At 38.3% G+C, this 26145-nt stretch overlaps 1 protein-coding gene across 1 annotated transcript in view; it reads left to right on the top strand.

Moving 5' to 3' along the window:
• The window catches only part of LOC104161883 (mannosyl-oligosaccharide 1,2-alpha-mannosidase IB-like), a gene marked incomplete at both ends in the record, with an annotated part of 28949 nt that extends 5994 nt beyond the window's left edge, over nucleotides 1-22955 (top strand). The window contains one exon of the mRNA XM_009700458.1: nucleotides 22700-22955. Within this exon, the coding sequence (XP_009698760.1) occupies nucleotides 22700-22955 (256 nt within the window). The remainder of the gene's footprint in view (nucleotides 1-22699) is intronic.
• Nucleotides 22956-26145: the final 3190 nt, after the last annotated feature.

Here is a 26145-nt window from a genome sequence, read left to right as displayed (position 1 = left end):
CTTTGGTTCGTTCGGAGTTTTGTAGATTAAAATCTCAAAAGAACTCTAGCATAAATGTGGGTTGCTTGATGGTGGTAGCAGTGTAGGCAATAGTAAGCAGCATGGCTAGTTGTGGGCACATTGCACTGTGAGAGTTCTCCCATCTTCTGATCCTCTCAATTTCCTGTAGTAAATACAAGCATCTCGATCTGACTCAGCTAGTTCTGAGTTACTTGTTTTTCCTTCCTTACAACAAATATGTGAAAAACTAATTAAAAGTTTGGTGACGTGTTATATGTGTACATATTTTAGTAACAATCGAACTGAGACTGAATATGGGCAAAGAGGAAAAATTTGTAGTGCCTTTCTTTTCTTCTTGTGCCGTTCCCTAAGAAGCCCATAAAGTTCAAAACATGGTCAGTGCTTTTATTCCACCATCCTGCATTTTCATTATTGCAGCTCTCGACGCTGAGAAAAGTCTGGCAAGTGTTTGGATATAGCTTGCGGGATTTGTTCTTTTCCCTTCGTTTCCAGTTGCAGGCTCAAGTGAGTGCTATCATCTGTCTTAATTCAGTAACTATCACTTTATTACTAAAATTCACACTTGTGTTGCAAGTAAACTGGTTGTTGGGAGAGGAGTGTTCAACAGACCAACGACATAGTATGGCCAAGAAAGTAGAAAAATAAGTACCTTTTCCCTGCCGCCCCAAAACTTGAAATAAAAAGTCTGAGGGCTCTAAATGTCCTGTATGACTGTAACTTTTCCAAAATACCTCCATTTACAGTGTAGTTATTTACCTCTTATTTGATCAATATGACTTCTGCTATTTGTCTTCAAATTCAACAAATGATTTTACTGAATTATCTTATTGTATTGAGAGCAAATATACTTATTCATGGGCGGGGGGGATGTTGGGAAAAACTGTGAGAACTGCAAAGTTCTTGTAATATATATGTTTGCTTATAACATTTGTAGGCTTTGATTCCTTTTTTCTTTATGTTGTTGTCTGATCTAGTGTCCTGTACAGAGCAAATTATGTAGCTTCATCCATTCACTCAAAGATCTCGAGGTTCTGTATTATTTGTATTATTTAGTATTTGAAGATCTCAAAAAATGAGAGAGAATTTTCCCTGGTAACTTCCGTCTTGTTTTTTTGAGTACCCAACCAGGTGTACTGGTGTTTCTAAAATTAAAAAAAATTGAGAAGACATGTTATAGGTTATTTATTAACCTTCTTTTCTAAGCTAGAGACTGCTTTTTAAAAGTATCTCTAGCTTTGTCTCCTAAGCAAACGAACTTTTTGTGGCTGTGCCGTATATTTGCCTGTAGCGCTTGCTGACCCTGTTCTGTTCTCTGTTCCCTCTTTCTCCCCCATAACATCTTTTGGGAGCAAAGGGTGACCTGTCAAAATGCGTACGTTTCTGTATCTTGTGCGTGTCTCAGTGCTGGGTGAAACAGAAATACCTTAGTTAGGGAGAGCGCTGAAGGAGGGATCACAGCCATGAGCCCAAGAGTCATTTGTGATTCTGGGTCCGCTGCTAGTCAGTCTGCAGAAGGGTGACTCCGAGCTAGCCGCCGCACCGGTCCTCTGTTCTGCACAGATTGCTGGAGAAGGGTGGTTGGAAATTAGCGCTCTGGCAGGAAGGAGCTGGGTTTTATGGGGTGCTGATAGCAATGGGATGTGTTGCTGAGGTGGTAGGAAACGTTGGAACAGCAAGCTGAAGGCCATTGATGTATGAAATACGGCGCTATGTGAGTTCTGCTCCTTACAGGATTTGTTTGCCCAAACACTGAATCATACTTAGGATTCTGTCTTGCTGCCTTCATTTAAAAAAAATATTCCTATGGTACAAACCCATGAACTGGATTACTTTGCATGTAGTAGTCGGTATTAGTTTCATTAATGTTTTATGTGCTTTCTTACTTATTAGTCACCTCTTAAACCACCAGAGAAATTTGTAAATGCTTCCTCAACTCCTCGCCGTAGTGCTGCCACTGAGGCTTACACGATGGACAGGTAGCTATTTTCTGTGATGCTATTTGAGAAAACAAGTTTGAGGTTTTCATTTGGCTTAACATTATGTAATTTGATCAGTATGGCATGAGCAAAATTACAGCTTTAAGGGACTGCATATAATGAAAGTATTTTCTTGCTGTATAGAGGTTTAAGAGCTCTTAAATGAGATTACTTTGTGTCTATTAATACCAGCATGCAGAAATGTCAATTTTCACATTTAGTGTGTGTTGGTAGCAACTTGGAAGACTTTCACAAGATGACATTCATCTCGGCTGAGGTTTGGCACTGTTTGTAGGCCAGCAAGACATTTGAAGTTTGCACAGGCAAACTGTGTAAGTAGTTTCTCCCTCTTGGTAATTTGTTACCACTTTTCTCTGGGACCTATTGTTGTGTTTTAACTGCTGAAGTGCACAGTCAGGCCACTTACGAGCGGGTGACAGTCAGTGGTCAACCAAAGTAATCTGTTTGACTTTTTATTGGATCAAACTGAATGTGCTCACAAAGGGTAAGAAAAACATCTCCTCTGTGGGAGCGGCATATCCCCATAATCCTTCAGTGGAAAGGGGAAGATCTCATCTGCCATGTTCTTGCTCTGAATATCCTGCTGGATAAGTAAACTTGTGCTGAATACACTGGGTTGTACTCGTTTAGGTTTGTTGGCTAGTAAGAATAGCTTACAGCATGTGCCGTTTCCTCAGCAGATTTTTCTGGATATGTTGCTGTCTTTACAAATGTGTTTCATTTTGAATGCTATTTACTATTTTCGCTATGCAAGTTAGGGGATCTGCTTTTGCTCTAGAATACTTGCAATCCTTTCTGTAATACATTTAAAAAATCATAATCTAGACCTGACTTTCTGGACCACAAACTTCCTGCTTGTTTTCATTATTTTTATGAAATAAAATTTGCTCTATGCAAAAGTAGTGGGAAAGATGCTTCTTAGAGAAGAGGGGAGTTATTTTCCTGGATAAGATGCAATATTCTGCCCCTGCTGCCCCCCCCTTCTTTTTTTTTTTTTTTCCCCAGAGAAAGAGAAAATTCATTCCAGAAAAAATGGTAGTGTGAACTAGTTTGACTAAGAACCATGTTTCTAATGACCTTTTAAATCTCTTGTTAATCAGGTTTATCTTGGAAACACTGAAGACTGTTTAATTCTAAACTTAATAATTGCAGATGATGCAAGCATGTGTCTGTTTTCCCAGTGCTATAATCACACATTCCTAGTTTCCTAAAGGCATCTGTTCTGCTTTCGTTGGCTTCTATTTGAGTGGAAAGTGTTCTCCAAATTATTAAGTAAGGTATGTATTGAATTCTGCATTGCAATGCACAGTGTTCTGGAGAAGAAAATACTGCAGAGGGGTAAATGGGCTCTTGTGCATCATGGAGTTCTGATATTATAAAGGGCATTCAAGGAATTAAAATTTCTACTTTAGAAGGTGGAATTATTCACAAGAGAGAGTGGAATCCACGGCAATTAAAATATTAATGGGTCTATGAAACAGCCGTTTTCCAGCAAGTAGAAAAATTCAAAACAAATGAGAAATAGTGCTAAGAATTAAACAAATTTTTAACTTCAGTTTTATCGCTATATGTTGCATATTATTTTTATCCAGTTGTTGTTACGCTGAACTGTTAAAAATATTGATTTAGGTACTTAAAAACAGTCAAGTTGGATCTACTAACTGTTATACTTGCTAAGTTAGTCCACATCAGTGCAGCAAAAAGTTGATAGAGTATGAATGTTATGCCTATTTCTATGTGAAATGAATTACTAATTCACATACCAGATGGAAGGAAACTTAACTGCACTGCAATAACTATCACCCTGATAAGTGAGAAATTTTTTTGTTTTGTTTTATGTCATGTCTAGGAACTTTCTCATACTGAGGGACTGATACCTATGGAAGGACACCAAGGTATCTCCATATGTGATATTTATAAACAGCTCAGTGAAGTGGACAATCAGTTGTCACTGTTGTCATTTCAATACTTGCATGTGAAACTTTAAAACCAATGGCTAATGAGGTGACTGATATTCTACTGGAAGTTTGTATAAATAACTTCTGTTATGAACTTGCTTTAGCTCTTCCTTGTGATATTGGTGAACAGGATGATTTGGAATCATTCAAAGTTTTATTGGTAAGCAAAGGAAGCTCTTTTATAAAAACAACACTAAAACCCACCAGAAAACCCTACCCAAAAACTAACAAAAAGACCCTGTTAACCCATCATTCTTGGTATTACTTGATGTGAAAAACAAAAACGAGCAAAAAAACCAGTAGTGGAAGAGAACCTGAAATCTTTATGGCTTGCTTTTACCCAGTCCTGTGTTGGCATTGCAGCATTTGATAGCCACTTGCTGGCCAGAGTAGGCGATGGGAACAGTTTATTGAATCAAAGTCAAATGCCTAATCGTTACTTTGTTCTTGTGTGTGTTTGTGAAATAACAGAATTTTTGGGATTGTGTTACTAACATTAGATGTGAACCTCAGGTCCTTGGTTTGCTCTGGTTTTTATGTGTCTGTAGTCTTTTGATATGTTTATTTTGGTTTCTGTAAATCGCTTGAGCATTAATTTTATTCAGATGGCTATGCTATTGCAGCATGCGTAGTCATTTGCTTGACACCCCCTCTCCCCTCTTTAGACATAATTTTCTCAGAATAGCATCTGGCCGTCACTACAGTGGGACTAGATCATCCAGTCTACTGCTATTACAAAGAAGAATGAGGCTTGACATATTTGTGTCAATTTGGCAAGATGCCTGAATCGTTATGCTCAATGAAATATGTGATGTTTCAAGTGGTAGTGTAACCTGCAGGAACACTTCCAGGAGAAACTTAAGGCACTGCAAAGAAAATGCCACCTTTACTTCATCTGGGAGGCTCAGATACGGACACAAGTCACCCAGCACAAGATCACAATTTAGTACATTAAAGTATGTAATTTTATTCAAAATTTTTCATACTGTAGAATTTGCTGGTGGTGATCATGGGAAAATTTAAAGTGCCTTTTGAGTTTAAAAGGAAAAATCCCAAGGAAATATCTATGGAGCTTCCTTTCATACAGTAACAAGTCAACAAACCAACAGGCAACCCAAACTCCAAAGTAATGTGTACAGTGTTTGAGTAAGTCTTAATTACTTGCTCTCCTTTGGTTACCTAGCAAGTTTGTTTGGAACCTTCATGGGTTCATAGTATGGAATTTTTAGAAAAAAGCAAACTATGTAGTGTTGTCTAGTGTTCTAGTAGCTAGGTGGTAGCATAAAAATTTAAAGTATTCCTTAAATTTGATACTGGGCAAATCCATTTTGATATCTGACTTCTGTTAATGAGAAAAAATTCTGGAACCTGTGCAGACTGTAAATAGAGTTCTTCCAAGCTGCCTTGAAAAATTGCCTTAAACTGCATCAGCCATAACCTTACCTCACCAGCTTTCAGATGGGTTCAATAATGCTTAAAATAGAATGCATTTTGAGATTCAGAAAGCCTTATATTTACATCAAACTGTTCAAAAACATTTGTGGCAGGTGGTTTTTTGGTTTTGTATTTTATTTTCAGTTTCTGCTTTACCTCTCCTTTTTATAGAATGATTCACTTATTTTTAGCAATTTGACCCTACTGTTTTCAGTTCAATGCTCAACAGTTGAAATAAAACAGGGCTGTGAAAGTGGCAAGTGCTGTCCAATGGTTCTATAGTCCGAGACACCTAAACCGGCATCACCATCTTCTTTGCTGTATGGAGATGGAAAAGCTGGGAGGGGAGGGGGGGGAAGGGAAGGATAGGAGGAGTTGGATGGAACTGTAACCCAGAAGTTTTTCTAATGTCCTTTTAAGCCATGCTGTTTTTCAGATCACAGATAGGCTGGGGCACAGGCTTTCTCCCACAAAGGCTAGGTGCGGTCCTGAAACATGTTGTGGTGATGGGTGGCTAATACCACCTCATCTTCTGTTAACTCATTAAGAATGCCTGAACTTCAACCTCTGAGACGCAAGAGTAAAGAAAAGCCTCCATAAAACTTAAGAAATCCTTAAGAAGAGAGGCTACATTAGGCTTTGACAGCCATCTTAAATACCATGTTTTATGTTCTTTGCTGTTTTCTCCCATTCCTTCTTTCAGGAATCCAAAATGATAATGACTGAAGGTGACATACTGTTTATAGGGGAGGGAATGAAGCTTCCATTTCCTAGTCTGAGTGTTTGATTTTGCAGCATCTTTACTTTGTGGTTGGAAGGAGCTTCCAACTAATACTAACCTCCATGCATGACAGTGGGTGCAAGGATATGACCTTTTGCCACAGCATTAATCTTCAGAAATAGAGTCTTTATAAAATTGCCATGGGTATGTGTTTGGCATCTTCTAGCATACACAGAGGTTCTTCAGGCAGGAGATACACAGCAATTATTTGCTGGCTTGTGCAGACAGCCAACCAGTTAAGCTATTTACTGAGGATTAATGTGCTTACCAGCACGATGGGTTCCTGCTGGCCTGGAAGGTGTAAGGTAGGAAAATACCAACCTCCTTTGATTCTTGGAGTGGGCTGATTCTTGATCTTGCTGAATCAACATATTCCAACTCCACTTTTTTTTTCTCAGATTTTATGCCTTTTTGAGTCAATATTTTTCTGTTGAATTAAGTTAGTGTCTCAGCAGTTTCACTCTTTCTCACCTTTTGTGGCTTCCAGCCGTGAGGGTATCCTCTCATAATGTAGCAGTTTATTTTTGGTGGAGCTGAGCCCAAGCTCACACTGGACTTTGGGTCGTAAAGAGTTGGATGTCTTGGTTTGATGATCTTGGGACGGCATGCTTGTTTACTCTGGACCAGTATGTTTGAAACTATTTGATCTGAACTTCTCAAAATAAACATGATTTTGTTGCCTGCAGCTAGTGAAGGAAAGAGTTGTGGGTGGTTTTCTAGTTCCAGAGTTTCCACTAGTCAAATTGACAATGTTATCCTGTTTCAGTCATCTCTTTCTTAATTATGTCCTATTATATTATCGATACTATATTATTGGGGAAATGACCTCTTTTTCATGAAAAAGGTAAGGAAGTCACCATAATCATTTGGGCTAGTGAAACCAATTTTAATTTAATCTTAGAAGAATCAAACATAGGACTACAGCTGTCCATGAGCTGCATTCTGTTGCTGGGAATTTAGAAAGTTTACTACGGTGATCATGGAGAAGGAAGAAATTTGACTTTACATGCTGGATGTGTATGGGATTATATTAAGCACATAAACAGAGGAAGATAACACGGTGTGTACTATGTACTGTTTATAAAGCTATCTGAAAAATCTGAGATTCTATTGGTGAAGACAATTCAAAGATAAAATTGCTGAGGCATTTTTATATCCCCAGCTCTTCCGTTTTAGATTCATGTTCTGGGCTACAGTACTTATGTGTATTTTCTGTCTTAGTCATGTCAAGAGTGGTTTGTGTCCAAGTCATCTGTTGTTGCATACATCTAAAGCCTGTATATGTAGTCTATAAAACATTTTAATATTGAAGTATGTCACTGATACTGGAAATAGCACTAATAGCTGTTAATCAGCATTTCATTGCTTTAATCTGTTAATTTTATCATAAGTGTATGAAAAACATCCATGATAGTTCTAGGTGTATATACTAGATATTCTACTATACTAGAGTTTGAGATGTATATACTACTGAAACACTGCTCCTTTGCTGTATTTTGTTTCAGTTCCTGAAGAATGCCAAGTCATCTTTAGCTGACTTAATTGTAATGTGTAAGAGTAGTTTACACATCACAATTTCCTCTCATATTTTTTTTTGTTCTGTTGCGTTTACCATCGTGATGCTAACATACTTACCTTGTTTATGGATCAGTCATTCCTTAGAGTATGTGCTGGATTTTACTAACCTAGTTGGTTGTCAACAATATTGTTTACTCAGTTGGAAGACATTGCAGTTGGGAAGATGTCTTTTTCAGAGTGAAGCTTATCACTCAGTTTGCTCATATGTGAGGAAACTCCACTGCATAATTTATGGTGAGGATATCGACATCATTGAACATATTCAGAAGCTGTCTGGACATGGTCCTGGGCAACTGGCACTAGGTGGCCCTGCTTCAGCAGGGGAGGGTTGGACCAGATGACCTCCTGAGCTCCCTTCCAACCTCAACCATTCTGTGATTGTGTGATGGGGGCTCGACTCTTCTGACATGCAAAAACTTGCTTTCCATGTTCATAAATGTACTGAGTAGTGTGAGCCTTGCATTGTTACGTGTTTTTGGGTGGGGAGTTACTGATCCAGTGTTGCTTTTCTGGCCTTTTTTAAAAGGAAAAAAACCCTAACACCTAATTATCTGTCTCTTGTGTCAAAATTGTGTAGTTTATTAGCAGGGTGGATTATTTTAATGTGGAAACTTATTAAAAGCACCTGGAAGGCTAAGTAATTTGTCAGAGAATTGTCTTTCATCCTCTGCTCTATTGACAAGATTAAAGAACTTTGGGAGTAATGAAATACAGTTTTGCTCTGTGGAACAGTGCAGATTAAACTGTATGTTGTGATTTCCAGGTATTTTGTTGCTCTATCTTTGGTTGCTGTTTTGGCTGATTTGCCAAGTAGAGAGGTATAAAGCTTTGCTGTTCTTTCCTTCTAACCAGTCCCAGTGATGCTGTATGGCAGAAGAACTTTTATAGAGTATTTCTATTTTAATTAATCTAATATTACTGTTAAAAGCATATCCACACTGCGGTCTGTGTTCTCTTATATGAAGTCCTTTTGAATCACAGTATAAGTGCAATATGTATGTGGCTTTTTCCCCTGAAATAAGTAAGGACTGTGTTTAACAACAGAACGTTGCCTGCAGCTCCTGTCCTGTCAGGGTTTTTCTCATGACATGTCATGAAGTACCTTCTGAAAGCTATTGATATTCTGAGACTGAGTTCAATTCTTTTTGTCCTGTTGTTGCCCCATAGTTTTTCCAGTTTCTGTGAAGCAGAAATACATTTTAAACTGCTGCCACATAGCGAGAAGGGAGTGCTGGTGATGGATCTGTGTCTATCAGACAAATCCGATGCTGCTCCCAGGCCACAGCAAGGCTAATTGACTAGCGCTGGTGCTGTGTTAGCCAGGAGGGTTGTGCATAACCGTTTCTTGGTGATGAGAGGAGCAAGTCAAGAGAAATTGCTATAGACCTGTGTTTGGACTAAGCTGCACACCCCAGTAGTACTCTTCCCCTATAATGAAGAGCTTGTATCAGTCTCATATGGTAGATCCCAGGGTTTTCCCTCTCCTGTTCCTCTTCAGGCTCTTTGCCACACAACGTTTTAGTGGGTGGCTTGTGGTGCCGTGCATGTTGACTACTATTCTTGTTTTAAATGCATTGATAGGCAGGTGTCAATTTACCATATAGCTATATGGTAACAGTTAGGTGGAAGAGGAAGAAGGATCTGAGCAGTATGTGTGAATTTCCAATAGGATATTTAAAGCTGTGTTGTTTCTGGGATGTACAAAGCAACTCTGACTGGGTGAGTAAAATAGCATTATGGAAATGTGGTAGCTTGTGTTGAGAGAACATCTGTGTGAGGGTAGTCACTTCCTTAGAGCTCTGTAGGACCTGCCAGAGGGTTTCCCGTGCAGAGAAGTCTAGTACCATATGCTTACCTGAAAGTTTGCCATCTCTGAGTCTGCATTATATGCTATTTGCTACTTTCACTTTGCAATAGGCTTTCTCTCTTTACATGTTTTTTTTACTGTCAGCTTATTTTATATTTGAACAGTTGAGAATCTTTAGATTAAGACCATAGTAATGTCATGGCTATTGCTTTTTATCACTAACTTTCTCCAGCTGTTTTTCTTCAGTTGATGAGAGTCTTGCAGTTTACTGCTGGAGATCATGCTGCCAAGAAGACTCATGGTGTAAAAGGAGGGAGCTACCATACTTACTGTGGCACTCTTTTTGAACACAGACATCAGGAAGAGGACATTTCTTCAGTTAATATAATTTTTTCCAGCGTAGAGGGTGGGAAAAGAAGTACCTGATTAGGAACAGAAACCTGGAGGGGGAAGTGGAGCCAGGGATAGCAGAGGGCCTTGGTGGTGGTGAGGAGCAGCAATTCATTTCTTTCTTTGGCAGCTGGAGATAGGAACTGCACATGGACCAAAATGAAAGGGGGTGGGATGGCTGCAAAGTAGTGCCTTTTACTTTCCTGCCCTTTTTCCCTCAGTAGAAAAAGATCAATGTTGTCTGAGGCATAAGAGGAGGCGGGCATTGGCTGAGTGAGCTATTAAAGACTGATCAGAGTGGCTTTGGGGAGAGGAGACGTTGGAAGCAAGTTGATGCTCAGTAAGGCATAAATAAAATTTAGGATGGTAGGGAGTCACTCTTCTCTGATGGAGGAAGTTGTATGATTGGGATAAAGTAGAGGAGAGGAAACCATATGGCTGAGAGAGGGAACGGAGGTGATGGTAGGGGAGGAAATGACTGCAGCTAATACCCATGTCAGTTTGCGTGCAGAAAACATGCTTCTTACAGCTTGGGCTCTAATTTAACATCCCTGAACAAGCAGGTCTATAGTACTTGACGCTCATATCCTGTTATGCTGTGTCCTCAGCCCTTTAATCTTGCCTATGTCTTTGCCCCAACAGCAGTGTTTGGGCAGTCAGCCAGGCAGGAGACCTGATTTGGCCTGGAATGATCAGTGATTTTTCAGCTGGCTCAGCTCACCACTGGCTGACTGGCTCATTGCCTGATCTCCTGAGTACTGGCGTAAGGGGTAAGGGAGCTTGCTTTTGTAGGGCAACTAAAGCCCTGAAACTTAGAGTGATTTGCATGGAGATGGTAACCAGCACAAGGAATATAGAGTTGTAATATCCTTTATTACATAAACTAATATTCCAGCTGTTGATCGTATTACTAATGCTGCAGTCATACACAACCAATCTTTAACCTGATAAATCAACAGCATGTGTGGACATACAAGCATCCTTCACATGCTAGTTGACTTGTTTCTACAGAACCACTAATTTTCTAACCATCAGTGACTCACTGCGGCAACACCAGGGAAGCTGTGTTCCTGTGCACTGTCTGCATGGTGATCAGGAGAGGGGACCCATGCTGATGGTGGGGAACTCTGACTCATCCAGAGATATTCTCTTACCAGTCCACACAGGCAGACTTCTCTACCTGAGGCATACAGTAAAGGCAGTGTTATCTCCTTTCTGACTGGAAGTTGGGTCTGCAGATGGGTCCCCTCTGAGTTTGGCAAAAGAACTTCCCAAAGCTGCCATAGCTTGTGCTTGCATTGATGATTTCTGCTCTAGATGTTGTGTGGGTTGTCCAGTCAGTTCATTTATCTCGCCATGATTTCATCCAATAGTTCTCAGTTTTCATCAGATCCTTGCCTTATTACTGTTGCCTTTGACTCTTTACCTCAGAGCTCTACAGATAGTTTAATTTCTTCTTGTACAAGCCACCTTAAAGCTACAATTTACGCGTTTGTCTCTGGCATGCTCTGTTAAGGGAAGGCTGCGTGGACTCCTCTGTAGAGGGAAGATTCCTCCTGGTTCTTTACCCATGCTAGCTTTGGCTGACATCTGGCCCCACCATCAGCTAATTCAGGGAGCTAACTCCATGCAAAAAACCTCAGAACAAACAAATGCCTGGGAGAGCATTACCAAGCCCCCAGATAGTCTACTCTGTGAAGACCCTCCTATCAGTTCACAGCCACTGACAAGTGCCAGAGCTGGTGCAAGGTTGAGTGGGACCTTTCACTTGGCAGCAGCTAGGTATTAATCAGCTTAAATATAATACGAAACTGTAGCTGGAGTATTTTTTTTTTTTTTCCTGCTGCAAGCTGATATGTGTGAAACTCTGTCAAGGTGTTTTTCTCTGTTTTCTCTGTTGTTGACCTACATAGTAACTGATAGCAGGAGGCTGTCATTCTCTGTTAGCTCAAATGGTGGAGTTTCTTCTGGATGTAGAGCTCCAACCTTACCATTTTGAATCACTACGATGTTAAAATGATTATCATAATTTTTAGTGATTGCTGCTTCTTGGTTTCCTTAAGAAACACTCCCCTACCCCCAAACACAATTCTATACAGCAAATGTATTTTGGCACCGTGGTTTTCTTTTCTAGTGTCCCAAGCTCGGTTCTTAAGCTTAGTTACTTGACATTTTCAAAAGTCAGCCAAATATCACTGCTCACAGTTGGTGTTTAACTTATTTTCTGATTGTTATTTGAAACTAAATAAAACTTTCAAGCCCTGTTCTTAACAAAATAAAATCAAGTTAATTATGTAAAAGTGGGTTAATAGAGGTGTTTACTTGTTAACTGTGTTGCTTGAAAAGTTTTCTTGGTCTGTTTTATAGTTTACTCGATGCTTTTTTTCAAAACAAGAGTAGACCAGGAGTTGTCTTCTTTCTACTATTGTTCTTCCTGGACTCACACATTTAGTGTGGGTTTCTTGGCGTTTTTTTAGGGGCAAATTCTTTTCAGGTATGACTCCTCTTGTTCTTTCATTTTAGAACAAGCTTATAATGTCTGTGTGGAATGGCACAGAAGCATCATCTGTCCTACCACATGTGGAGAGGGAGGCTATCCTGGTATATTAAATATTTAATATGTTTATATTTAGCGCTTCCCATTGCAAGGAATTAATGCAGCTTTCTCTGTGATATTCTTACGTAGTGATTTCAGCAAGCCTTTGATATCTGCTGAAGGAAAGTTTTCAAGTTATATCTTGTGAAGGTGAACAGGTAAAATCCTGTTTCTCTTGCTTGAATGTTCTCTCATATGTTGCTTTTTCTGTATCTCAGGTGAAATGTTAGGAAACTCTTCATAGCTTATTAGTCAAACTAATGTCACATGTTCTGTTATTGGGCTAAACTACCTGAAGGAGGGCATGCTAGAATCAGTAGATGTGCAAAGAAATTCCTTTTCTTTACCATGTGGGTATGCAGAAAGAAAAGGAATTTCTTAGCTGGCTAAGGATCCTACTTAAATCTTGTTCAGTTTCTGGAGGCTATTTGGGTCCTTTCAATCACTCCTGAAGATTTTCTGCATGCCTTCAGGAACTTTTTTTGTCCTCTGGGAGTATCATGTGCAAAAGGGGGAATTTGTAATTCTGGGGGCAAAGATGACCAGGAAAGAAGGAAGAGCAGGGATGCTATGTGTAATGCACATGTACGATTGGAGTTTCTTTGTTGTTGCTTCATTCTTGTTTTTGTCCTCACCTCCTCCCAAAATTCTTACACAAATCTAAGGTTATGAACCTGACATCCTGTCTTGGCACAACTCTTGGGCAGCATAGCTAGTACGGAGAGTGAAGGAGTAGCAAGGCAGTACTGTAGTGCTAAAGATGTGCAAGCTTCCATAGAGCATATGCTGAAACAGTTGTGGGTGTTGTACAAAACGGGACCCATGATTCATTTTCTTTAGGTTAAAAAAATTTTCTACGAATTGTATTTTTGAAAACCAAAACTTTTCACTCCAGAAAGTATTAAAATATTAAGCAGTGTAGGAAGTGCTAGTTCTGCACTTGCACATACAACTTTAATGTGGCTCTTCACGTGTTCAAAAGGGTGAGAATTAAGGTGTAGCGGAAACCAGTAATATTCTTGGTTTTCAGATGTTTGAATCTATTTTTTGAATCTAAAATTAGCCATCCAAGTCTGGCTAATTTTAGGATTCTGCTTAATATTTGGCAGCTTAAGTAGGACTGTAGTTTTCCTGGGAAAAAGTTGCTATCAAAGCAGGTTTGTCTTTATCATTGTGAAAAAAGTGTTTACAAATACTTAATTTTGTATAGAATAAAGAGAAATAAACAAATTTTGTAAAGATTGTAGCATGATGAGCTCTAAGAAAGATGAAGTTCAAGTGGTATGGAAAATACAGTAATACCTCAGACTCTGCAGCAACTTTTGTGATATATGCCAAATCATAGAATGCACCACTCTTATTTTCCTTCCTGGCTTGTGTTGCTGGATTTATCTCTGTTTTTTTAATTTTTTTCCTATTGGAAACTAAATTTTTGGCAGTAGTAGTAGTAGTAGACTGGACATAAAATAACATTTAAGAGCTTGATGCTGTGTAATGGGACTGCTCTGGGTCCTTTTATTTCTGCTTGAGCATATGTTTCAGTATCTGATCTGTGCCATCAACATCAGTGGGACTGCTTTGTCCTATATGTGAATGTGCTTATTTGTAAAGATGCCTTCTTTAATAGGAAGCAGAGATGACTCATTGCTCTCGCATGAGAAACCCAGTTCATTGCCTTCTCAGTATCACAGGACCAGCTATGCATTATTCTGCCTTGATTAAACTGTTTTTTATATCAATAAATAACATCATATGCAAGATGTTTGTCCATACTGTCTTAGACTTGACTGTGGTGAGTAGAGTGTAAATACATTGCTATATACATATCTAAACTTGTACAACAGCAGTGTTTCCGGCAACCTAGAGTGGTTTATAGTAGAAAATTCTGTGGTTTGACATCGTTAATTGTAGTAGGCTTCTGTGACTTTGAATTAAAATTATCCTGCTAGCTTTTTGTTGCTGTTCGAATCCTGCACCAAAATGAACTCTCCATTTCCAGATGATTGTTCTTCCTATCTTGCTCATTTCTAACTCTTTATCCTACCCAGTTCTCTTGCTCAATACTGGTGCCTTTTTCCGGTTCTTATTCCTATAGTCTATATGTATTTTTCACTCCTGCTTCTTATAAAGTTCTTCTGTCTTTATGACTTTGGAAAAACCCCAAAATATCTGTCTCACTGGGGTACTAATTGGAAAGGAAGATCTGATGCTCCAGTCAGTATGGTGCTGGGAGGCAGGAAGCTATTTAAAATCCTTTTACACAGGGGAGGTAGCAACATTATTCTCATTCAGGTTTATTGATAAAACATGCAGAGATCCTAAATTTCATAAACTTTTAGTAAGACTTGGGCTTTTCAGTGTTCTTTTTTAGAAGTAAGATTGATTGCTAAAAGAATTTTTTCCCCCCTTTATATTAGCGTTGTAAGTGCTTTGACAATCACATTTAAGACCTTGTTCTGCAAAGGTTTAATATTGTGCACGTAAGTAATTAGCTGCAGCTGTTAAATGAAGTTTCTTTAATAAGCCAAAATGCTGAAATAATGCCTACTTTTGATTATATGTTAGTACCCTGAGGCAAATGTAACTGTTCTCTTTTAGGTCGTATTAGCAGAAAGGATCTAAATGAAATATGTTTGATAGAGCTATAATGATTGAAAACTCTACATTTTTGAACTTTATGCATTTATTGCTTTTCGTAACAAAGTGTTTTCATACCGGAATGACATCGACACTAGAAACTGAATGAGTTTGCTTATGTAGTTGAAAACTTGTGTAAACTGTTATGTGTAATTGATATTTTTCATTTGCTTCTCATTAATGAAAGTTGCGTTAATTACTGTTGTAGTCTTTAAAAAAATTATATTTCTTCCTGAAATAGTTGATCTGATTCTTCTGAAAGTCTGTTTCAGCTGATACTGTAACTACAAAACTAAGAAGTTTCATGAAAGCTTAAAATGCTTACACAGTGTCTAGTGACCTTTCCTAGCACTGACAAATGCCTGGCTTCTGATATGAATGCAACTGTTGGAGTGTTTGTAGAAAACATCTACCTTTCTCCACTAGTAAGACTTGAGCTGACTGTACCAGCTATGACAGTGCTTTCAGGTCCCAAGGAAGGCATTGACTTGAGCTTGGCACCTTCCTCCTTTTTTGAGTTGATGCTTGGGTTTACATGGCTGCTGTAGACGTGAGGAACAAATGCCTTTGCTAATGGTCACAGCACGTGACAATTGCAAGATAAATTTTCCCAGTTCTGTTCATCTTAACATTCATAAGATAGGAAGCAAATAATTCCCAAAGGATGACCTCTTGCCTGCTTCTTTTTTTTTTTTCTCTTCAAGTTAAGCATGTTCTACACTTGTAGACACAAAACAACTGTACTGTTTTGTTCTTAACTGGAAGGTATGTTTTGTACTTTTTATTATCATTGTGAAAGAAAACAATAGATGTCTTACCTGTTAATGCACTTATTAATAAAGTATTTAATTGAGTGTATTATGTTATGATGATTTATGAAGATTCTGGCTATGTTCCAAAATCTTACAAAAGATACCTAGTAATACTAAGGAGTTTTTTGGCTTTCAGTTTTGTGGAGGGCTTGCTTTTCATGCATAAGGGATGTGCTTCAATTCTCCACTCCCTTCTGCAAGTTCTGTGTGCCTATTCAGTCTGTGTTTTTGAAATTCTCTCCAAATATATTCCCCAGGGGTTTTGCTTGTCTTCATTCCAGAGCTGCTTCCAAAGGCCTTGCCTAAATTACAAGACAAAGGAAAACAATCGGGTAGAGACAGATAGAGGAGTAACAAGCAGCAGTAGCCTTTAATGATCAGCATGGAAATCCATGAATTTAACATATTGGACATCTAGAAGTGGCCATGTTTTCTTTCTGTTTTAGCTGGAAAAAATACATATAATGAATTACAGTTTTTGCAGGAAAAAAACCACAGAAAGGCAATGTAAGGATGAAAGTGGTTAAGTAGATTGTCTTCCTAACAGAATTGCTGGATGAACAGAACATGGATCAAGCTCCGAGGGCTTCTAACTATATGAGTTAAGAAAGACTGCATTTAAAATACATGGAAACTAAGCAGAAAAATTTAGGTGTAGTCAAGTTCTAGGAAGTGGGAAGAATGCCCAGACACTGGCAATCTGGGCAATGGGGAAGTTTCTGCTGCTGAACAAAAGATGTGGGGGGAAGATTAAAAGTTAAGTTACAGTTCATTTGGCTTGAAGGTGATACCCGGCTATCTGCAAATACTGAGGTTTTGGTTTAGACAAGAGAGCAGATCTGAAACAGGAGCTTCCATTATAGAGATGAGAGTTTTTGAGAGCAGCAATGAAGGTGGCTGAAGGCCTGGATTCTAGGTCTAAGATTTGGCTGTGAAAGAGTTAAATTAGGGACATTTATTGCACAGAAGTGGAAGAAGGTTTTGTTTGAAGGAGGTCTACATGGAATCTAAGAGCGAGTATTTAGGATTAAAAGAGGGTACCTCTGTCGGTGAGTTAATTCTCTCCTCTTCCTAGCATGGTCCAAAGAGCTTGAATGATGAAAGTGAGGAGGACTGGTGTTCAGAGTGGCAGCCATGCCTTTGTAGAAGACCGCAGAAGCAAGCTAGTGGAGGCTAAGTTGGTACAAATAACAGTAAAGGAAGATGGGAAATAGGAGTGTGAAAAAAGTCAAGGGGAGCTGTGACAGCAAGAGGAAAACTTCTGAAACTGAATGGAGAGGGATAAGAGGACTTGAATAAGGACTCTGTCTCATGTTCCTTGTGTTTGAGAAGCAGTACTCATGTCATGTGCAAATCTAACCACTTACTAGAAATAAATTCTGCTGTCACCTTTGTCTAAAAGAAACCACTTAAGGAATCTGCAATTTGGGTTAATTTTCTGGGCTGTGAGGGGCAGTATATATATCTCTCTGGTGTCCTTGTGTGTCCTTGTGTGTCATGTCCTTACGCTAGGAGAACATGATGGGGTTGTGATATGTGTAGATGTTACAAAACCGTATATGCTGCAAGACTGGAGGGAAAAGTGACTTTTGTAGTTAACATGTGAAATGTTTTTTAGACACTGACTCTCGAAGTTGTGTGTGTGGTGGGTTTTTTTGTGTGGTGTTTTTTTGTTATTTTTGTGATTTGTGTTTTTTTTTTTTCTTTTAATGCCTGTCTTTTTGTTTCACTGTGTGTCTGAAAGCAGCCTTTGGTTGAAGATTAAACTCGACAAAAGGGTAGAAGTTCAGAACTTCCACACAGGAGTTTCTTTCTGGCTGACAGACTTACACAAATATTTATGTGCTTGAACAGTTCTTGTCTATCCATCTGCTGAAAATCAAAATTATAATAAACTGGTTGTCCTTTGCTATAGTGACCCAGTGCTCTGCTTTTTCGTGTGAGAGAACAGTTGCTGGTGACCAGTTTTCTTTTCTTGACTCCATTCTAATTTTTATTTCTTTTTTTGATCTTAAATCTTATGAAGCAGTTTGAAAACATTTTTCGGTTTTTTTTGCAATTCGGTTTCTAAAGAGCCTGTTGTGTTACAACAGATAGGAGAGACATGTTAAAAAATCGTTGTCTTGGCAAGTGAAACTTTATTAGCTGTCAAGTTCAGAAGGCATGATACTGCAAGTATAATTAAAGCACATGAAGTTTCCGTTAGTGATTCGGTTATCAAGTGTTGTAATTTGTGATCTTTTCTGAATGACATTTAGATAGCTTGTGGATGCTTTGAGAGTGTACAGTGTTCCTGCATAAGCAGCTGCAATAATTAATTACAGTGATTGTTTAAAAAACTTGCACCTGTTTCTAGTTTCAGATTCTAATTATTTGGTCTATTTGTGGTTCTTGCTAGCAAAAATAGTCTAATCACAGACCCTTTTAATAATATTGCTTGTTTTAAAGTGGCTAGTGCTGTAGTTTAATGGTACTTGAACTGCTGTCTTGAGACTTATAGAATAAGTTGTTGGGGTGACTAGAAGGAAGCAGCAGCTTTATGTTAGGTAAGATGTTTGAAGATTTACTCAAAATACTCTATATTTTAAGAGTTTGCTTATGTTACCTAGAAGGTGGGGAGGGAGGATAGTTGGATAGGGAAACCGTTTGACACATTTTGGTATGTGTGTTTATGCTGGGATTCTTTCCAATCTTGTGGTTTTAGATTGATCCTTTCTGAGGTGTCTTTTCTTTAACTCTGAGTATTTGAACATCTATATATAGTGCTATCTACATGCATTAAACTGTTGCTGACTGTCTTACGCTGGATGGGGAGCTTGCTGGTGTTTGGATGTGACTTGGGGGGATGTCATCTGCTCACACATTTCCAATCCTCATTCTCTTTATTCTGTATTTTCACTTAGTTTTTGTTGCTTAAGAACTCAGAAGAAACATGCGGTATTGGTATTTAGGGGGGTGATTTTTCTTCCATTAGGGTCGTATACTTGAATATATTTGATAAAATATGTCTTCAGCTGAAAAATAGAATATGACATTTCTTGTAGCTCATGCTGTCCATCATTGGTAATTGCATAAAGAATATATGTCTGCAGAAGAAGCTCTTGTGTTGTCTCCTGTAAACTCTCTCAAATATCTGTTGACCTTTCTCTTCATAGTACTGTTTTCTTATGTTTGTCTGAAAATGTCAGTTCCTGGAAGACATGGAGTTGATCATACAGTTAGTGCTAGAATTTTTCATCTCTATTGAGTCTCTGGGTATTTTCTTCAGACACTTAGGTATTCTGCTGAGTGACTGAAGGAAAGCAGGCTGTCATTTAAACCTCCTTAATGACTCTAATTGGATTATATAGTGCTGTAGGAATCAACAGCTTTTGTATGTTGATATAGTGGTTCCTGCAGTGTAAACAGATGTGAGTTCAAAACTTGTTTTCCAGTTTATGGCTGTTTCATGCAGTTTGAATCTAGAAATAGACGAAGTTGGTAAAGTGATGGAGCTTTTATTATTACTGTTTTATGCAGCACCTGGGACTGAAAATTTAAAGGAAAGGTAAAGGCAAAATCTTCATGGTGCTTGATCTTGATGGCGCAAAATTGTGAAGATGCGCAAAGCACATCACCAATGACTCATTTTAGCAAGTCAGACTCACTATAATTACTCAGACATCGTTGATCTTTTTCACACGGGGGGATCATATTTGGGGACATGCATGTTAACCATGGGTTTTACCAAAACCATTTCTGTCTATGAATAAAGCACACTCATTGTAAAACATCCTCTTCAAATTAAGTTAATGTAGATATACCTTGAACATCTTTTTATTAAGGTCTGAGATACATTGTTATCCTGTTTTTCAAAAAAATCAGTTTTTTCAGTGATGGTTGAGCCTTTGCAAAATAATTTCAGTTATCTTATTAACAAAATGCTAGTAGATCTAGTCAGAAGGTAAAGGCTGTCACTTGCCTCCAGAAACCGAGTTTTGAAAATGACAAACGTACCTCCAAAATACATTATCCCCACACTGGAGTATTTTGATTCTTAAATGTTCAGTAATGCTTCCTATTTCTCATTCTCTGTAAGCCATCTCTTTGGCTCCTGTACAGCACGCTGTCTCTTGGTGAGAACATGACTGGGGAATCATGTCTCGTTCTGGCGACCTCATTCTCATTCCCTCTAGCTGCATCTTACGCAGAGCCCTCTGCTAGCCTTGGAACAGCTTTCCAGGGTACAGATCTATGTTTTCAAACCTTTAAGTTGATAGAAATTTTCAGCTGCTTTTGTTACTGAATTGCACACATTACTGCCACGATGGAATGTGAGTAACTTTTGCAAGAATACAATCAAGTTGTTTTCCCCCATGAGTGGATCATAGTAGAAGTAAGAGTTAACCTAAATGGTATTACTTGTATTTTCTCTCTTTAGAATATTGTTTTACCACTTTGAAAGTTGTTTCTTTGCTCTACGGTTGAGGGAGAGAAGCACTCTTACTGTTTGATGGCGTTAATGAGCTTGGATTTGATAGTACAGATGAGGAGCTCAGTACTTTGTTTTTTATTGTTTGGGAGAAATATGGATGTGACGTGGATCATATTGAGAAAAGTGGCTGAAGAACTTCAGTTTGAAAGCCTTTCAGCCAGTGCATCTGTTAAAACATTGCATTGTATTTCTAGTACCGAAATACCGAAAGGTAATAATGCTGCTATAATTTTTTAAAAAATGCAAACCTAATAGCACTTCAGAAAAATGTAAGGGCTAATAAAACACTCTTTGTGTAACAGTGCATTTTGCTGAGAGCATTTATGGTATAGTACCATGGTTTTCCCCCTGCGTGCTGTGCACATTGGCCTGTAAACTGGGAAGTTATTTTTTGGATGACATCAAGTGATGTCAGACTTTGTGAAATTGAGAATAAAATGTGTTCTTAAAAAAAGTCTCTATTTGAGCTTTTGAGCCCAAGTTAAAGACTGGAGCAACGGGTTGTATAGATTTTGACTTAATATTCTGGATGTTTATGAGATAGCAGTCAGGGCTAGTGCAGTGAGTGTTTGAACTGTGAATTTCTGCAACTAAAAGCTTGATTTATTGCACTTTGACTGAAAATGCTCTCTCCTTAGGTGGAGGATTGTAACAGTCATAAACCTTGCACAAAATGGACCAGTCTGGTGAGATTGCGCTGATACTATTGTATCATAACGCTATGCAAATTAGCTCCATTCTTTGACCTTTTTTTGTAAAGATGAAGCAATGCTCTGTAATAGACATGACATGGTCTTGATCTGTGAGATGAATAAAAACAGTTCTGTTATATTTGCAAGGCTCAGTAAGATGTGTCTGTATTCCCAAATATTCCGAAACAGGACCCCAGCGAGTTACTTAAGATTTGTTTGAATCTCTGGAAACGTTATTGGTTTATCGTAGACTTTCTCAAATATTTTTAATAACCTTATATCACAATTTAAATACGTAGATACATTCCTATTTTTGTTGTCAGTGTTTGGTTAACAGTTCTTAATCTGGTGTTTATTTTTTTTCTGTAAACTTTGGATTGGCTTTTAATTACAATTGGACTTGATAATTACTGTAGGTCCCTTCCAACTGAACTCTTCTATTCTAGTTCTTACCTATCAAATGGTGGTTGCTCCTTTTCATTGGTACATTTTCAGTATACTGGAAAAAACATGTGATATGGGTCAAGCGGCTCAGTTCCTCCTAAAAGCAGTTAGACCCAGCTTGGTATTTCTTACTTTTCCATTATCGACTGTATTCTTGCTAACGCTCTTCGAGTAAAAAGTATTTTTGCCTGGGGCAGGAAACAGGGAGGGAGGGTGTTTTTTGTAACTAGTACTTGTTTTAAATCTCTACAGCTGTTGGCTTAAACTAGTCATTGAGCAACTCTGTATTTTAAAGAAGTTTGAAAATGTGGTGTTATATTGAGAGTCTGATGTGTATTGTTCTGATGCCTTTTGAGCATCAGAAATATTTTAGGACTGGAACAGACCATTTTTGTAGGTTGTTAGAATAACCTCTTGTTTAACCCAGGCTTTAAAATAGCACTCTTCACTTTGTGTGTGAATCTCAAAATTTTTACTGATCACTAGAGATCATGGTGGAAGACTGTATTTAGAACCAAGATTCAAGACAAAACATGCTGTGGTGGGGTTTGCAGCTCTTGCAGCTCACACCTCATTGTTAATAAAAGGACTGGCTGCAAGGTTTGTGGTTGTGTGGTGGTGGTGTTTTTTTTTTGTAGTGGTTACTCAGGATCTTGACAAGTTGTGTACAATGTATTTGTTGTGCAAAAGGCAAGGAAGAGCCCTTCTGATTTTATTTTATTTTTTTCCTAAACTCAATGATTGCTAGATGTGCCTCCGCATGCATCCTGTAGTTGAAGTACAGGATGAAGTACTCTAAATTCTTGAGTGGATAAGCAAAGGTGCTGAGAAATAATCTAGAAAAACCTTATGATACATTTTTCTACAATAGTGTTGCTGATGTGTGCGCTGTTCTTTTGGGGTTCATGGCAAAAATAGTGTAGGATTGTGCACTAACATAATTCAGTAAAATTGTCTGAATCATTAGAATTACTTAGAGTAAACCAACTTGGGATGTGACTTCTGTTTTGAAGCTGCAGTTTGTTTATAAGCAATGTGTTTTTAGTAATGAGATGCTGACTAGCATTTGTGTCTCTAGAGAAGAAGAGGAACGTCTGAGAAATAAGATCCGGGCAGATCATGAAAAGGCTCTGGAAGAGGCTAAGGAGAAATTGAAGAAATCACGTGATGAGATTCAAGCTGAGATTCAGACAGAAAAGAACAAAGTAGTGCAAGAGTTGAAAAAGAAAGACAGCAAGCCACTACCCCCTGTTCCTTTACCAAATCTTATAGGGATAAACAGTGGAGAACCAGCAGACCCGGATATCCGAGAGAAGAGGAACAAAATTAAAGAGGTAAAGATAATGATGATGTGGTCCTACCCATTCTTGTATCTGATAGCCATTATTTATATGGTGTTTAGTTGCTGTTATGATTTATATTAAAAAGAAAAACAGGACTACAGATCTTTTTAATAAACAGTAAGCTAAAAGTGCACATCAAGTATTAATGAACATCAGCATTATTGCATGTTTTTTCCTGGTGTTGGGGTGCTAATGTTTTACTGGATTACAACTTAAAAATGATTTTAAGGATTTCTTCAACTTAGTGGTATGAGCTCAAAGTGAGTTTGTTGTTAACACATGGTATAGCGACAAGTGCATCTTCAAAGCAGAGCCTGACTTTGTCAGGTTCCATTCGAAGAATGAGATATGTTAGTGTGTCACAAGATATTTTTAAATGTTTAAAAATTGGATTGAAAAGAGAGGGGGGAAAAATGACCTGCTGCTAAGATTTGGAAATTACCAACTTATCACATGCTTTTCAAAATAAGTTTTAAATAGGTCTAAAACCCCAGGAGTTCATTTAAGTAGAGCGCTTCATTTGCCTGTAAAACATTCAAACTAAGATGTTGGCTTAGGCTTTGGTTCTGTGGCAGCTTATGCTATGTTCTGTTTTTATCCTTTCCCCTCCTGGTTGGCTGTAAGATTCATTGCCATCTTTTGCCTTGGAAATGCTGATTTCCTATTATTACTGCCAGGCATTTTTCTGGGTCTGTACTTCTGACTAGTATGGCAGCAACACTGTACAGCCTTCTTTTTCTTTCCTGCAATCTGATTAGTTTTATGCCTAAAAATCGGGTTAGCAAACAGGAATGATTCAGGCCAGAGGTAGACAAGCACAGGCTCTGTAATGAAAGAACATCCAGGACCACAGCACTTAGTAGTTACATCAGCTAAATCTTCTTTTAAATTGTAATCTGAGTTTAGTTACCTCATAAAACCAAACAAAAATAATCAGTCATACACCTGTCCTCGTAATAGGGAGGAGTTTCACCTGGAGTATGTGCCATGCTGTGGGTAGATCACCCAAGTTGGAATTCTGCTTTGAATTTTAATGATGAGTAGCTGAAATCCACTCTTATCAAATAATGAACAACTACTTGTGGTACAGCATGGAGCTGTATCACTATTTGAATCTCTCAAGGAGCAAATCCTTCCCCAGAAGGTGTGCCTATTCTTTTAGTGACTACTGCAGAAGCACTTTTGACTGAGAACTTGTGTGTAGAATATTGGACCCCCTTGACCCTGCTTGGTTTAGGGCTGTTTTCCAGAGGACAGCACTGAATTGTTGATTTCAAAAGGCTCTACTGCTTTTCAAAACAGTGTAATCAAACATTTTCAGTGAGAATATACAGAGAATCTTACTTTTCAAAATGTCTTCTGTAGGGTGAGGATGAACAGTAAGTGGTATGGTCAAGTAGTTGTCAGCACTTCTTAATTTTAACTACAGATTGCTGTATTTAAATACTTTTGAGTTTCAGTAGAATAAAATTGAGTTGACCAAGTAATCTGAAAGTACTGAGCACAGCTACTAATGAAGAACTACCTGGAAGAAATAACTAGTGTTCCTATAGATCAAGCCTGGAATTGGAGGGAGAGTTGAAAATTAGTATTTGTATTTCTGAGGTTGTTTGGTCAGAATGTAGACTGGGAGGAGATGAGAAGCTATAGGGTAATACAGAACGGCAATTTTCTTGGTCACGTGAGTAAGTAATAAAGTTTGGACAGTTCTTGCTGATCTAAACCTGAATATATAGCAATTTGTGAGTAAGGAATCCAGGGTAGTTTGAGAGTAAGGATCACCAGGTACTAGCTCTGATGATCCTTAGCTGCATCTGCCACAGTTCTCGTGCTGTTAAAAGGCTTACTCTCTTTTTTGGGGGTGTTCAGCCTACGTGCGAGTCACAGTGACAAGCTGGTTTTTTTATTGTATAACTTGTTGATGGCTCCTGTGGTGGTTTATGAAATGTGGCTTTTCATAGCCAGACCAAAGATTTTATGGGACTGTGTATTAGGTGGATAAATACTTCAGTTATGATAGTCATACCTTTGGGCAGAGCAGTCTTCAATAGTGTGACCACTGTACTTGAACAGTCCAGGATTGTACTAGCATGACTAAAATCTTTGTTGTGTGAATTGCCTTCATTGAGTCAGTCTTGTTAGTACTGTAGCTACCAGGTGACCTCCAGAATTTTTAATTTTTTTTTATACAGGGCAGCAGATTGTCACTTCCACAGCTAGGTGTGTGAAGGCGTAGAATACAGGAGTGGAAGGTCTGCTAGTGAGAATGGACAAATGATAATTCTGAAGAACCCACTGTTGGTACATTATAACTTTTCTTTAGCCGCTGGGTCTGCTTCTGGATTTTGGCATCTGTTATGTTGCAATGAATATAACATGGCTGAGATGAAACATCTATCGACAGTGTCAGATGAATAATATTTTGCCTGAAACTGGTTTTGACAGCATCAGATGTATCAGGGAGGCTGCAAGGATTGCAGAGATACAAAGTACATTTTGAAATATGCTAGAATCATCACTGAGATCTTCTCTCACTGTTTTTTTGTAACTAGTATAGGCTAATACAAATAGTCTTCGTAGGTGAGATACACTTAGCAAACAAAGAACAAGTTCCAGGAGACAGTATTTCTAACATAGGTCTACACCTACATATAGTGCTTCTGACACGTAAGACGCGTGGTTGCCTGGATTGAGACCAGGAGCACTGAGAAGCTCCTAGCTCTTTGGAGGCTGCGTATCTGGCTTCAGAATCCCAGGTGGTCCTGAGAAGGAGTTTTGACTCATGCCTTGGTTTACTTTGAAGTGTCCTAATGCATATTTGAGGAGCTTCACTTGCAGAACAGCTTTAGACTGTTTAAATTCACATAATGAATGAATTTATACAGCCTGTTTTGCCTAGTATCAAATGGTGAAAAACTATGTAGAATTGGGCTGACTACTGGGGAGAATTTGTAACACACACATGGATCTTTACAGTTGGGAGAAAGACTGGAAAATTTTCAAACAGGGATCTACTTTCTGTCATTTTTACAGAAAATATATTACTGCTTTTTCTTTTCAAAGAACAACTTGGTGAAGTCTTTTTTTTTTTTTTAACAGATCTTTGTATAAAAAGTGATTTTGCAGCAGTTTAAGATACTTTAAAAATATGTATTTTAATTTTTTTTAAAGTGCATATAAA

Source organism: Cariama cristata, unplaced genomic scaffold, assembly GCF_000690535.1.
Source record: "Cariama cristata isolate BGI_N322 unplaced genomic scaffold, ASM69053v1 scaffold21295, whole genome shotgun sequence".
Lineage (NCBI taxonomy): Eukaryota > Metazoa > Chordata > Aves > Cariamiformes > Cariamidae > Cariama > Cariama cristata.
This window is presented reverse-complemented; position numbering and strand designations above follow the sequence as displayed.